Source organism: Magallana gigas, chromosome 6 (genome assembly GCF_963853765.1).
Source record: "Magallana gigas chromosome 6, xbMagGiga1.1, whole genome shotgun sequence".
Lineage (NCBI taxonomy): Eukaryota > Metazoa > Mollusca > Bivalvia > Ostreida > Ostreidae > Magallana > Magallana gigas.
In genome coordinates this window covers 6,584,714-6,599,930 of record NC_088858.1, presented here as the reverse complement: position 1 = coordinate 6,599,930, position 15,217 = coordinate 6,584,714, and the positions used below count along the sequence as shown (strand labels likewise).

Below are 15,217 nucleotides of genomic sequence, written 5' to 3'. Positions count from 1 at the left end.
GCTGAAAATAACACATGAATGTTTTCCCTTGTGTAGTCTGTGCCTCAAATGGTTATTTGAGATGCCACATTAAATGACAAATGAATATAATTAATTGTTTCATGCACATATTTTTAACTGTTAAATCTTACATAACATAAATGAACACGAGACTTTAAATTTAATGCAGTTTTTGCACTCTGCGGTTTCTTGGTTCAGAGGATTTGGGTACCAGTAAAGAGATTAGGGGGCCACAGAGCTCTGCTTCTCATGCTTCATATACAGATCCTGTTTCAGGGCAATTAACCTTTGGTTTTAGTGAACATTAGACAATTTTATTGCAAAACATAACTGAATTGAACCTTTAAACCAACTGAATTTCTTTGCTGTCAAAAGTCAAAGAAAATAAAAAAGAGCTTAATCTAAAGACTTATTCCTCATCATTTGTTGTTGGCTTTGTGTCTTAATGTTTCCTTTACCGAATTTGCAGGTGTCCAAAAGTGTAGCTAGTGCAATAGGATTAAGTATATATACTTGTAACTGATCTTAAGTCATGAGTTTGAAACATATAGGTTGGGATTTTACATTTTTTACTTTTATACAAATTTTTAAAAATGCATTTTATGGTCAAATATTGAACATTTTTAAAATGGTGATAACATACCGGTACATATATTTGGAATATGATTTACTTTCATCCACATTGATGTCACAATGTGTACCATGACCCAATGATATTTCTACAGTCCTACTTGTCACAAACTCTATAACATATTGTTTGTATTTCTAACTGATATTGTAAATATATCTAACTGATAAAATTTGGTAATACATGTATCTGAATCTATTGTCAATACATCAGTAGCGACAATAGAGAAACAACGAGCAGATCAAGGATCTGTTTTAATCAGATTGCTCTAAATGGTAGTCAAAGAGGAAATTTGTAGATGATGATGGAGGCATCTAAAGGGGAATAACTCTGAATTTAAACATATAGGCTATACATGTATTTATGGTAAGCATATATTAGCTAGGTTTTTACTGTGACGTTTGTAAAAGAAATAACAATAATGTTATACAAATCAATATCTTAAAATGTCATAGGCATTATATTTGTTCTTTGTGTTAATTTAGTTTAAAAGCTTTTTTCACATGATTGAACATTTTGCACAAAATGTGGGCATATATCAATTATTGATCAGACAGGGGGCCACCAAAGAAAACCTTCTACATGTATTACATGTATTTAAGAATGTAGTTTTGAATTTGTATGAAACGTTATTGTTCTTTAAAATAGATTTTTTCATTCTTTATGGAAGAAAGAGATAATATGGACAACACTCAATTTTTTGCATAATTGAAAATGATTTGACTATGCAGTTAAAACAAAACTGCAGTGAGTGCAAAGATGGTAGTATGAAGGTAGCATAAGGGTATAAAGGGAGTAAAACTGTCAGAAAAATACAGAACCCATCAGCAATGATCACTCCTGCAAAGCCAGAGAGGACATTAAAGACCATATTTACAATTTTTTTCTGAATATCTTTTTAATTTTTTCCATATAAAGTAAGTAAAAGTATGTAAATATTTACAATTTTTTTCTGAATATCTTTTTAATTTTTTCCATATAAAGTAAGGAAAAGTATGTAAATTGTTTGTGTCTGTTTATTGAACATAGAAGGAAAAGCCAATTCTTTCAGATCTAGATCTTGTACTACATATTTAAAAGATGATGACATCAATCTGTATTACCTACCTTAGTTTCATTGATTACAACATAATCAACACAAAGTCAACCTTAAAAGTATAAACAACATGCCATTTAAAAGTGATTACATTATTTTTTTTAAGGTATTTAAATAAACACTGTTATTACAATAAGTTTGAATAGTGGTTAAAAAAAGCTCCAAGAATAAAATGAGACACTATAAAACAATTAATGTTCAATAATTATATATAGGCGTTTGAATGAATGCTATAAACAGTTCTTAGATTGTGAATCATTTGCCATGTGAGGATCCAGAGGTATAATTTTGTTTGCCAAGGGAGGTCCAAGGCCTATTTTCAGTAATTTTACTATGTGAATTTAAAAAGTTTGAAATTTTCAGGGGGGGGGGGGTGTCTGGACCCCCTGGCACCCTCTAGATCAATTTAAACAAAGATTTACCGTATGTAAAAGTGGTATTGAGAAAATTAACAAAATCATTGAAAATATAGTAACAGCTTTATTGCAACATATTTAGAAAACACTGTTTGCTGTGAATCAAGATGAACACATTAATGCTTTGACACTCATGGTCTTTTAAACTTTATGATTAAAGTTTTCTACAAAACACCCATGAACTATTAAACATGGTATACTACAAAAAAAATCCTTACTTTCTAAATCCTCAAAGATGAACAAAGCATGCATCGCAGTGAAGTTTCATGCATTACAAAACACAAAGATGTAGAAAATTCTAAAACTGTGAAAAGCATACATATATAGACAGGTGGATTTCATGATATCACAAACAATACTTAACTTGCATCGATAGTACTATCCTCTTTAGCTAAAATACTTCAGAGTGTACTAAAAGACTGCATGATTATGGTAAAATAGCCAATTCATTTTTTTTCAAGTTCATACTTGTCAAGGAGTGAAATTTATTTGGCAAAATGTACATCAAAAAGAGTTCATGATTGAACAAGACAATACTATAAAACAATACTATGAATATAGATTGAAAACAGTTGCTATGGTAACTGTGGTCAGCCAAGCCATATATGGTGTTGGGTTGCTGAAAAAACTTGCAGGAAATAAAGGATAATAAATACAATTCATTTCAACATTTTCTACAAATAAAATTGTAATGCCAGTTGTAAATCTAGAAAAATCTGAAACTTGATAAAAAATTTTAAAATGCTTCCTCCTTCCTTTAGTTGATATAATCTCTACTGTATAAATCATCTATCACAGACACCCAGATTTTTGGGCAGATTGGTTACTTCTGGCCATATTGTTTATAAATATAGATAGTTTGTTCAAAATACCCTTGGGGTTGTTGATAATAGCTGGTGTCAATTACACCATGGAAAATACAAAGGTAAAATTGTGTATCTGAGACAGAAACTAAGGGAAAAATAATGGATACTTGATTATAAATTCATCTGTCTGGCCCCAATACTGAGATATACACTTACGTGTTATATCTGGATGTTATACTACTGGTGTATATATAAACAATAGTACAAAAATATAACGATGCATAGATTTTGATGTCACCAAGAACAAATATCAACAAATCAGTAAGGCACCTTACAAATGTTTTAACAAGAACTCTGAATGAAGTGATAAGGAAGGTAAACTAATAAAAACAACATTATTAACGTCAGCAGAGAGCGGTCTGGATCACACCACTGACTTCCAAGTGCCTGGGGTGTCCGACTCATGATCGCTTTCAACAGAGATTTTAAATTGTTGTGTGGGGTGGCATTTTTCAGGTCATTTCTTTGTAGTGGACAATGTTTAACCTAACTAGGCCACTTAAAGCAACCCCTGTAGAGCACTCGGACACTCATGAGCACATGCTTACACACACCCATCTGTAACAACACCTATCACTGCCACATAGTGTACTGATTCTTCTCACGTCCTAAAACTATACATGTTTCTCTTCCATGAAAAAAATTCAACCTTTAGATGTGAAGCAATCAAGCATTTAAAATTGGCAATGTTCAATACACAATCTGTTCTAATGGAGCAAATTTAAGGGTTAAGAAAATTCTCTGGAATACATTATGGAGCTCAAAATAGCCTGAATGAACATCAAAAATACGCAGATGATAAAAACGGAGTGAAAATGATTGACATGTGTGAAGTTTGTGTGATATATTTATATAATGACTAGATAGTTCCCACTCTACCCCCCCCTTTTTTCCCATCACACTCGTGCACACTTGATGCCCATAGGGTTAGATTTCTGCTGTTTCCGAGATAAGGTCTGACTAATCTCTACTTAGTAGATGGATTCTACATGTACTATGCTTTACTAACACTTGGAAAAAGTAGTTGTGTTGCAGTATTCATATAAACTTTTATCCTTCCAATACTTGCAGAAAAATTAAGATGGACATTAGGATCTTTATCATACACCCCATGTGTATCCACCTTGCAGTAATAACACTTTTAAAAATTTACCCCTAAATGTTCACTCATAGCAATTACTTCAAGACAGTATCGGTCTTATGTTCTCAATAACAATCAAGTTCAAAAAGAGCACAGATAAATCTGAAAATTCACACTCATATCAAGGTAAATGTACATAGCAAGTTCTCTCTCAACACGTAAACAACCATTTGGCAATTTAGAGTAAAAAAAAAAAGCCATAAATAAATTGACTGATATTTACAGATCTGAGGTCACAATGACTAGCTAACCTTTACAACACATAAGCTTATCACTTAATTCTCCAGCTAATTCAATACAACTACAATCACACTGCTCTGGATAATGTACTAGGTACATTGTTACATTAATGAGCTAAATCTATCAACATCAAAACAAGCCCCATTTCCCAAAATTAATTACTTTATCAACAAAAAATAAATCTTGGTCAGATAAGAATTAAGGTACCCTCCTGATTTCCTTGTCAACTCATTAATAACTACCTTGTTGGACATAATCACATTTACAGTAACACTCACACATTTTCATTGCAAAAAGTCTGTAAAATTTCTCACAGGAGACATAAACTTGCACACATATTATGAATAACTCATAGCACAACTTCATAAATTATAGCGTCATCTTCTGGACCCAGGTTGTCGATTTAAAATTTCTGGTGTTCGTTGAATCACATCTGCTAAGACATGCATTGAGGCATAGCTTGCTGATTTGGAACCGATGCACATGGTCATTTGGGCATCGTTGAGTTCGGAATCACAGTGGACAGAATGATAGAGGTGAACCATGTCCGGATCCACAGCACGGAATATTTGGACTGCGCTCTCACTAAACTTTGTGTACAAGTCTACATCCTCTTTTCCCCAGCCCTGTATACTGGTGTCAAAGCCTCCTACCAGCTCTAAATCACTCTTGTACATGCTTGCTATCCCAAAGCCAAAGTTCCTCCAATAGCCTGCGTCCATAGAAAGATTGAAATTGTCTATGTGACATGGATTGATTTTGTAAAAATTGCATAGAAATGAGGTATCATATTGGCTAAACACAATAGGATAATACACCTGTGCCCCCTGCTTGGTGTTCATGCGTATTCGGTGTAATATATTAGAAGTGAATGTGATGTCTACATCTATAAAAAATAACAAGTCATTTTGATCACACTGAACTGCTCCAAGGTCCAGCGCTTTAGCACGAGCAAAAGCACCCTCTGCAAATATCACCTCAATTTTTTCGCCTCCATACGTCTTTTGATATCCTCCAATCACATTTATAAGAATGTCTGCATTGCTGTCATTGAATAAGATGACATGAAGCTGTGTTTTGGCACCGGTTTTTAAACAGACCTCTTCATAGTTGGTCATGAAACGTTTGAAAATATTAAGCCTCCCCATCAGAGGGAGAATAAAATGTATGACTTCTTCTACTTTATTGGCAATGTATGAAAGACTAGTCTGATTTCCTGCCCCAAACTGTTTGAACAGAACAGGGTATTCTATTTCATCAGAGGGTGACGGGTAGCCAGCAGTGAAGGGATCTTCGATGATATTGACCTCCCCAAACATCTGCTGTAGGTATGCATGTCTCCTCACTGCGACGGTCACTTTGTTACCTGTATGCTTTTTGTAGGTAAGTAGTATATCTAACACATAATCGGCCCCGTGAACGGGGTTCACTCTACGGTAACCATACCACAGATCCTTGAAGTCAATTGTCCTTCCCTTCTGTCGAGCGTTTCGATTCACAATCTGAATCACCTGACTGATGACATCATCGAGGGCCACCTTAAGAGGGAAGGTTATCCCATGACGTGGATTAAGATTTTTGTGTGAGACAATTGCTTTTGAAAGATAGTCCCAAGAGAGAATGTCCGATTTAGACTTGGGTACAAATTTATTGAGACTGGGCGGTAGCCCTTGCTTGCCGGTCGAGGTTTGGGTCCCCAACATACGGTCAATGTTAGCAATCTCCCGTTCTAGCGATAGGCTCTTTTGTTGTAGGTCTTGTATGTGCAGGGACTTGAGGTAGTTGTGTATTTTGTACTGTTGTTTGGGTTCTTTGACTGAATGCAGCGTAACAGCTTTTTTAACAGCCTTATCTTTCAGAGTCGTTCTGAAAGATCCCTTCTCTTCTTTGTAATTCTGGAAGAACAGACGCTGCATCTAAAATGGATGAAACATGAATTCATTAACTACACCAACATTAATGAGCTAATCTGATGTTTTGCACATATATTGTTCTTTGATCAGACTTTGTTTTAATGAAGTATGTGTCATAAAGGTCACACAGATTTAACATTAAACTGATAATATCTGCTCTAATTGTGCCAATTCAAACCCTTTCATCTATAAGCCAGTTGTACTCAATGCATGTGGTACGTACGGGCAACAAACATAAGTGTCTTAACTCCTTTTACATAGAGGAAATGACTTCTCAACAGAACAGTTGTACAATTCTCCTCTTTACGAGAGTAAATTTAATCCCTACCACAGACTTATCTAACCCCCATGTGCATTTCTATAGAATGCATCACAACAAATAAACAAGGGGGTGTGCAAGTGCTTTATGACACCGGTGCACCTTGCATTCTGCAGGCTATAGAGGAAAGAATAATAAATCTATGACGTAAATAGTTTCCTATTGCCCGCCTTTAATAAGGAATTCTCAGGTAACATTAAACTTAGTCTCAAATAATGAGTACATACAAGTCTATGATCGTCCACCTACACTGCCCTTTATTAACAGTAAATTTATACATTTTAAAACAAATTTTTTGCAAGGATTGCTTAGAGAGAATAATGCAGTGCTGGTAACAGCTAGATCAATTTAAATGGCCAATACCGAAAACATTTGCTAATTTATTAATTACAAAGGGGTGCACCATTGTATGCAGGCATTTCAATGTTACCCTCAGAGGAAAATAGGTTCAAGGATAGACGTACTCAATTGTACCCAGTAAAGCAATTCCTTTCAGTAATCAAGATTATTTGGCTAATAAGATCTTGATATTGAAGGAAGTCTAAAGATTTCTATAAAATTAAAGCTGTAATTGCATATCAATTAAATCTGCGGCAGACAAGGTGAGCAATACATGGCATAAACCTACCAATGGAAAATTAATCACACTAAATGTCCCTGTTCAAATTCTACTCAGTCTGTCAACCATATCATGAACATTATTAAAATACTGCTAATTACTAGGTCGGTGAAACATTATCTTGACAAAAAAGAAAAACTTAAATCACGTTTTTAGTCTGTGAGCAAATTAAAATTCAACTTTTTATAAGCTGCATTTTCTGATTTATAACGCACATTATCAAATTGTGCCCAACTGTGATAATGAAAATAAATGATTTAAATAGTGTATGCATCAACAAAAATTGAACAGACAAGAGACCTGAAAAAACCTCTTTGACAAGTTCAGATGGTAAACACACTGGAAGTCTTGGTTACGGAAGAAGTCATGATAACTGTGTCATCTGAACAGAAATCAATCTTATTCCATAAAACTCCTCTGTAGATTTGAAAAAAAAACCTACTAATGATCAAGTAACTCTTACATGTAACTATACCATAAAAATGATCTTGTAAATCCTTGTGGATCCACAAATGTTATATAGGAGAGGTACACGTAAGTTGTAAGAACTTGTTTCCAACCCTCTTGTGTAATTACACAATAAAATATGTTCAAATCAAATGTTATTTTAAGTTTTTCCAAAGCTTTGGTTTATTGCTTATCAGTAAACAAAACTTATTGAAATCTTTAATTTTCATTCTTTAAAAAAAAAATTAAATATTTGATTTTGATGGTTTTTTAAACATGCAAGATACCTCTTTTTAACAAGTGATCATTTTAACATTGAATGTTATCAAAACAAAATGTAATCTTGATTGTTTGGCATTTCAAGCTATCATTAGAAAGACCATTTATTGTGGTTTCACAGACTTCTCACAGCAGGACAGCTATAAGAAAGGTTTCCTGAAAGGGTAGTCTAATAGGTTCAGTAGAAGAGTTTGGATAGGAATCTACAGAGGGGTGAATGCATCAGGCATAAAACAATACTGGAGGCCAGCTGTTGCTTCATGATTTTTCTGGTTTTCCATTGACATGAATACATGTACTTATCCCTCTATATAAAATTTGGACAGTGGTATAGCGCCCAAGAAACTCACAGATATTATTGTTATCAGTACGTAGGTTTATTATTTGAGTCAACTAACATTTCAGTCAAGTGCCAGAAGAAGAATCTTAAATGTACTGTAACAAACTGAATCATCCCCTATGCACTACAGTAAGTGCATGAGAGAGAGAGAGAGAGAGAGAGAGAGAGAGAGAGAGAGAGAGAGAGAGTTAGTTTTATATAAACATGTACAATAAATTAAAAATAAATTGAGCTTGAAAAAAGGAGTTTTGCGTTTTTTCTACATCACTAAGCCCTTTAATACAGCTAGAATTTCACCAAACTTCACACATTTGGTTATTGCGTCTACTTTACACATTGCAATCATCAGACTTCAGAAAGTAAATCAAAACAACCCTCTCCTTGCAGCTTATCCCAAACAGAGACTGGAGTTTGCATGGTTCTGGTATTTAGGGATACCATTAGCAAGAGGCACTCCCTCCCAGCTAACGATAAAACTGGTCAGGAACAGATCCCAGGTACAGCCTGGTCATTATCAGGATTATCTCTGTCACCCAGGACTAAGGTGCTGGATTATACATACAGCAACAAAGCAGCCATTCTCTTGGCTCTTCATTTTATCACCTTCTCAAGTCCCTACCTCATCTAGTATTCTTGTAGAATAAGTGTTACACAATCTCTGCACTTCAAAATGGACCATTGTTAGCCTACAGGTGTAGGTATACATATTATTGGCAGGGTCTTATAAAGGTTTGCTACGTGTTAGAAATTATCTCATCAGTTACAGCCTATAATGAACTAAAATACACCACCACAATGAATGAGTAATGCACAAAATTACTCAGCGCCTCTAAAACTAAAAACAGACCCAATATTGACATCCCAAAATAGGTACCCCACTGAACAGGTGAAGTCATACCAGACTCCCCAGGTTATGTGAGTGACGATATGGTGCTGCTGCTACTAGATTGATAGATCTATAAACTGGCCAGTCAGTCAGACTGTGCACTCTAACACAGGGGATCAAACACCTCCCAGGGTCAATGTCTCCCCGTATCAATAGTGTGTTACAGTGCTGTAGGGCAATTAGGCAGCTGTTGCCCTCATCTGATTTTCCCCCAAAACCTGCCCCTATAGGTCAAGTCAGGTTACAGACCTGTTCTATGATAGAACCAGTTGAAACGTGATTGTTACAGTTGAGACGTGAACATAACGGTTTTCAGTCTAACTATAAGTTGTAACTCGATTCTGAAGTAATCCTCCACAGTCTGCAGCACCTTACTTAGCAGGGTTCTTTGAGTTTCTATCGAGATTGTTTTCAAATGCTTCAAAATTGTTACGATACTCTGGCTGTCTACAAAACACTCTCATGTTTGAGAAAATTATGCAGTTAAAAAAGGAACTGGTATATCACTATGGCTGGATTTTGTAACCTATCAAACCATATCAACATCTTTCATTGAGGCAATCACAACAGCCTACTGACCCACATTCAATGTACAAGCATTCCTTATTACTTTACAGCTATTAACATGTCACTTCTAAAGACTTCTAAAGTGTTCAAAGTCATTTATGTCTACGCAATATCCCAGCATGCAATCAAATTTCACTTGTGTAGAACTGGAAACAAATCACGATTTTATTGTTTTTTTAATTCGCTATAATAGGGAACTAAGTGTCTGGGTTACAATGTTAACCCAAATCCTGGATTATGTATGCCAAATCAAAAAAATATTGCCTTCTCATAACATGGTTTTTGCCACAGAAAATAGGCTACGAGAGGAGTTTTATTATGTGACCCAGTAGTGGCTGTTTCTGTCCGTGGATTTGACTTCCGTCTGATTGACACTGCCCAGTCAGCACTTCTTTCCCGCAGTGTCTGTTACAACTTAATCTCATTCATTCTTTATTTCTTTAAGCTTTGCAGCTCATCAGATTTTACAAATTAAACATATTAAAGTACAGAAGTGGGTATTTTACAGGAGCCCCTATTACATTGTACATACATAAATATGAAAAATTGACAAAAGTAAAGGCGAAAAAAATCAAAAAAGAACAACATCTACACTTAATTACATATATCGTTTCTTAATTTCATACTATAATAAATGTATTTGCCGAGGTTACACATATCTTTAAAATTTTCGTTATTAAACAATTGCAACAGCTTGAACATCGATGGTTTGTCATAAAAATACTTTTTAATGTATTTTTGACGGTATTTAATATATACTGGACACACTAAAATAAAATGGAATTCATCTTCAACATAATTTTTACATGAAAAGCAGTTCCTTTGGGCTCTTTGTGTATTATTGTACCTTCCAGTTTCGATAGCTAAACGATGAGAGGACAATCTTAATTTTGATATACACTGTTGAAATTTTACAGGGACTGACTTTCTCAGGTAATATTGAAGATAAAATCCATCCACTAAATATTTATAAAAATGACATTTCAGCGAATTTTCTATTTTACCAAAAATATCTTGTTTAGCCAAGTCTACGATTCGTTGATTTATGACTTTTAGAGTTAGTGAATCAATTGTTTGTTTTATCTCGCCTGTCACACCACCACTGTTCTTAAATTGTATATGGTAAATTGGTAATTAATTATACGGCTAATTATAAAAGTTACAACTCTCTCTGCACTGTCTAGCTTTTCAGAGTGTGTTTAAATGTCTTGGGCTATTTCCTTGACAGTTTTCAGTTTCCTGTATAAGCTTGGAGATTTGTTTGACAAGAAAAATGAATTGAACAGCAAAATTTGGGTTATCTCCTGGCACATGAGTCAGGGGAATCAATAAGATTATGTAATTTACAGATCTTCTTCAGTGCCACCGGCTTATCTCAAAACCTCATTCACCTTCCAAATCTACCTGCCTCCTTTATCAAACTTTCACCTGAAACTTTATTCAAGGTGTTTGTCAATGAAAAAAGTAAACTTCGGGTACCTTCTAAAAGTCAAGGATATAACCGAATCCTTTTTGACAGAAAATTTATGAACGAGAATAAGGCTTGGCTGTGGGAAAGTACTCGTGAACATTGTCTGTGACATATTTACCCAGATTATCTGTTTTGATCAAACCCTTGTAACCAGGCACTATAAAGAGTAAATTAAAAAAAAAGATGCCTGTTCTGATCCATGGGGATAAAATTGCAATGAATCATCCTGTTATTTATTTATATATATATATATATGTTTACATGCTCTTTGCGTATATGTATTGCGTAACTTCGATATGAATTGGAGATAAATTTATCATGGTCATAGTATATAGATATTTTATTTGTTGCCAAATTTAAATGTTAAGACACAAAAAATAAGCAATTAATATAAATGAAGCAAAACAGTGAACTTTTTAGCAATATGACTCTAGATCTATTGTAAATATATCCATAAAATATTACGACTTTTGTAATACACTTTCAAATACATGTAATTGAGATTTCATAAATTCTGAGCAAAATGCACTATAGGTAAGGTACCTATGTCTTTTTATGAATACCATAGTGAATTAAAGGCTGAAAGTAAACTAACATCAAGTGTGGGAAACAAAAAGTTAACAGTCTTGATTAAATCGCATTCTCTCGGAACCCAGAATTGGAGACTCCAACTTTGGAGGGATTCACAATGTATGCAGTAATTGCTATGGGGAGTAAATACAGAGAAAAGTCTGGAAACACTTTTGTTGGCCCAGTCATTACACAAACTCCAAAACCTCAGCAATTTTCACAACTTTGCGGCACATAGGTCAATTTCAACTGACATTTAATGTCTGGGAATTAATTCAATTAGGAAAGGAGCCAGTAATCCAAACACTAAATTACCGTATTCACAGAGCTTTTGTAAAATGTCAGCCATACACACGTAGATATTAAGCTTTTATGAAAGGCTACTAGTGAGAAATATTGCACATAATTTGTCTGTCTGTCTGTCTGACCACATGTATACTTAATGGTCACTGAGGTACAAATGCCCTAATATTTCAAATAATTAGTAATAAAATGCATCTCCTATGCATCTTGAAAGAAATAAATAGGCAAAGAAAAAGTGCCTTTGAGTGTAAGAGAGATGGGAAACTCATTAAATCTGTCCATGAGGGAACTGAGATGAACTTCGGGAGTTCATTCACTTCCTGTACATAAAACTGTCTGGGAATGAAGAATTCATTGGCTAATATCCCTCGTACGACTGCCCCAGAGAATTTCCCTGCTCTGATGTGACGCTTATCCATGTCAGAAACTCACAGCTTCAACCCTGGCTACCCAGTACCCCCCTGGACAATAACTTGGTAACAATACACCATACCACACATAAATGCCCAAATAATGAAGGCCATTGTTGTAGGTATGGATGCAGTGAACTTTGCTGACAATGGCTCGTTGTCATAATTCACCTTTCTTCAGCCATCAATGCTCAGGTAGTAAACGTGTCAAAAAGAACTCAAAATAACTCTTTTGAGGTGACACCCGAAACTTATAATGAGAAAAGCTACATTAATCTTCTTACGAGAAAATAATATGCATGTCTGGAATGCTTCTACATAAGTCTGTCAACTATTGCCCTTGATGCAGTAAGGATCCTTATATGGTCTACAATGTTTTAGTTTTTGCAGAAAAAGAAACCACAGAATTACAGTACAAAACACATGCAGAACTACAAATTAAACGACTTGAAAAATAGCTCATGGCAAGCTGATAGGACAGATTAAAACACAGAATAATGAAAATCCCTGAAAAGCAGGGAAATGGCATTGTTTGACTTTTAACTATCTGTCTGGCACTACAAAAGCTAAATGTTTCCCAGTACATGTTAAACTACTGTGGTGTTCGTAACTTGATGCAAAACATTAAACTCGCTCACATGATGCAATCCCTTTGGAAGAGGCCACTCAATTCGACTCAAAAGAAACCAGATATTCTTTAAAAATTATGTTCTGTACTCTAATGATACACTACACCAGCTAATGGGTTTGATAGGACTGAAAAATATCATTCAATAATCTGCTTTGAAGACTTATTATTTGGAAAAACTCCAAAAAATTAATGCAAATCACTACCTTAAGACTAGTACATAGCTCCCTTATTCTAAAACAACTATTAAATAATTCAGAGTTTCAGATGTTTAATTACCTCGAATGCCCAGGTACAGGACACACCTGTGTGGTCCCTGACACAGCGCCCAACCTCCACATCCTCATGAGTGGTCAGCAGGTTCTGTAAGCACTCTCCAACATGTGGGGCCATCATCCTCAGGGTCATGTGACTGAACACCACCCCCGGTCCTCCCATACAGAAGTTCTCATTTTTGTTTAAGTACAGCTTCCCAAGTTCTTCTTTTTTACCAATTCCTGCCTGCCCAATATACTGGGGCACAGAGCTATTGATAGATCGCAATAACTTTTCAAGGCGATCCCCTTTAATGAAGACATCGTCATCTGCTCTCATGAACCACTCAAAGTTATTGATGTACTTATCATGCATGTATTTAATCATAAGCAGCGACTTTCTCTGGGGTGGATAGGAATCATCAACTCCATCTAGACTGATGACAGGTACTTTATGAGAGGAAGAACCCTCACTGGAAAAAAAGAGTACTCGGCAAAATCCCTGGCAGGTGCTGGTCCAGGTTTCAAAGGCAGCCACAGCACGAGTGTCCAGAAACTTCTTAGCAGTTATAACACCAATCAACAAAAATCCTCTCTCCTCTGGTTTAATGTACTTGTCAAGTTGAAAATCTTTGTTTTCGGTTATTGGTAGTGTCCTTTGGGGAAGCTGTTCCGGTACATGGAAATGTTCTACAGCTATGTTAACACGGTAGTTGATGTGTATACAGCACCGGTCCTTCTGGGTTCCACATGGAAATAAACTATGACGACACCAAGAAGAAAGCAAAATTCCAAAACAAAGTCCAAAAACAAGGCCGGCTAACTTTTGAAGTTTCCACCGACAGCCATATCTTCTCGCCATTGTAATCCTATGTAAATCATTGAATGTTAATCCTGTGAGTCTACAACTCGTTCTGGCTTCGCTAAAGTTAACAAGGAGATTATACTTTTACGAAACATGTTGCCCGTGGGAGAACTCCAAATTATGATCAGGAATATAAACAACGATTCCGATTTAAACGTGTTTCACACGCTTGACGATTTTCTTTCGACTCCTCTTGTACGTTTTCATTGCCCTGACTGGGCGCTGTAACCTGTATTTGATCCCGTGTCACCCCTGACCAGGTTACACAGACAGTGGTGCCACTCTTGTAACATTTTCTCGGACGATCACACGCTTCACCTGAGTACACACACTTATGAATGAAGAGTAAATTTATTCAGGTCACCAGGTCAAGACTTCCGGTACAGCTAACTGACGTAGTACGTCGATTTATACAAATGGACCTTAATGGAACCAAAGGACTATTCATATCTAATCTGAATATTGTATTTCGAATATAAAATTCTGATAAAGTTTCATGTAAATAAATGGCAAAGTGATCGAAGAAATTTATGATTAATCATAATCATGAAGTTCTTATCATAAGTATATTTTAGAATTCTAATCATAATTATTTTAGTAACATTTTTCTTTTCTATTTTTGATAACACACGTTTATTCAACTTATCTTCATAATCAATATCAAAACATTCGATCATGTTTAACAGGGGAGTTGATTTAAACATTTTCGACTAAAGCAAATTATTTTATAATATTCATTGTATGGTATTGCGATTGTTCTATAACAATACATTTGTTTACATATGAATGATGAAAGCGTCAGTGTAATACATTTTACATTGCATAATATGAATGTAAGTATTCTACATTCTTTATGCAGTAACGCATATATGCACTCATGTTCAAAAGGTACAATAAAAATAATATCATAATCACAGAATGAGAGACCAGATGAAAATTTCACTTTCTTTTAACGATTC

At 35.1% G+C, this 15,217-nt stretch overlaps 1 protein-coding gene across 1 annotated transcript; it reads right to left on the bottom strand.

The window, feature by feature from the left end:
- Positions 1–2,184: 2,184 nt before the first annotated feature.
- LOC105340352 (chondroitin sulfate synthase 1) lies at positions 2,185–14,619 on the bottom strand. The gene is made up of 2 exons (XM_066086819.1): positions 13,419–14,619; positions 2,185–6,303 (listed from the first exon to the last, which is right to left on the bottom strand). Exons 1-2 carry the CDS (start codon positions 14,253–14,255, stop codon positions 4,765–4,767), a joined length of 2,376 nt encoding a protein of 791 aa, XP_065942891.1. The 5' UTR covers positions 14,256–14,619; the 3' UTR covers positions 2,185–4,764.
- Positions 14,620–15,217: the final 598 nt, after the last annotated feature.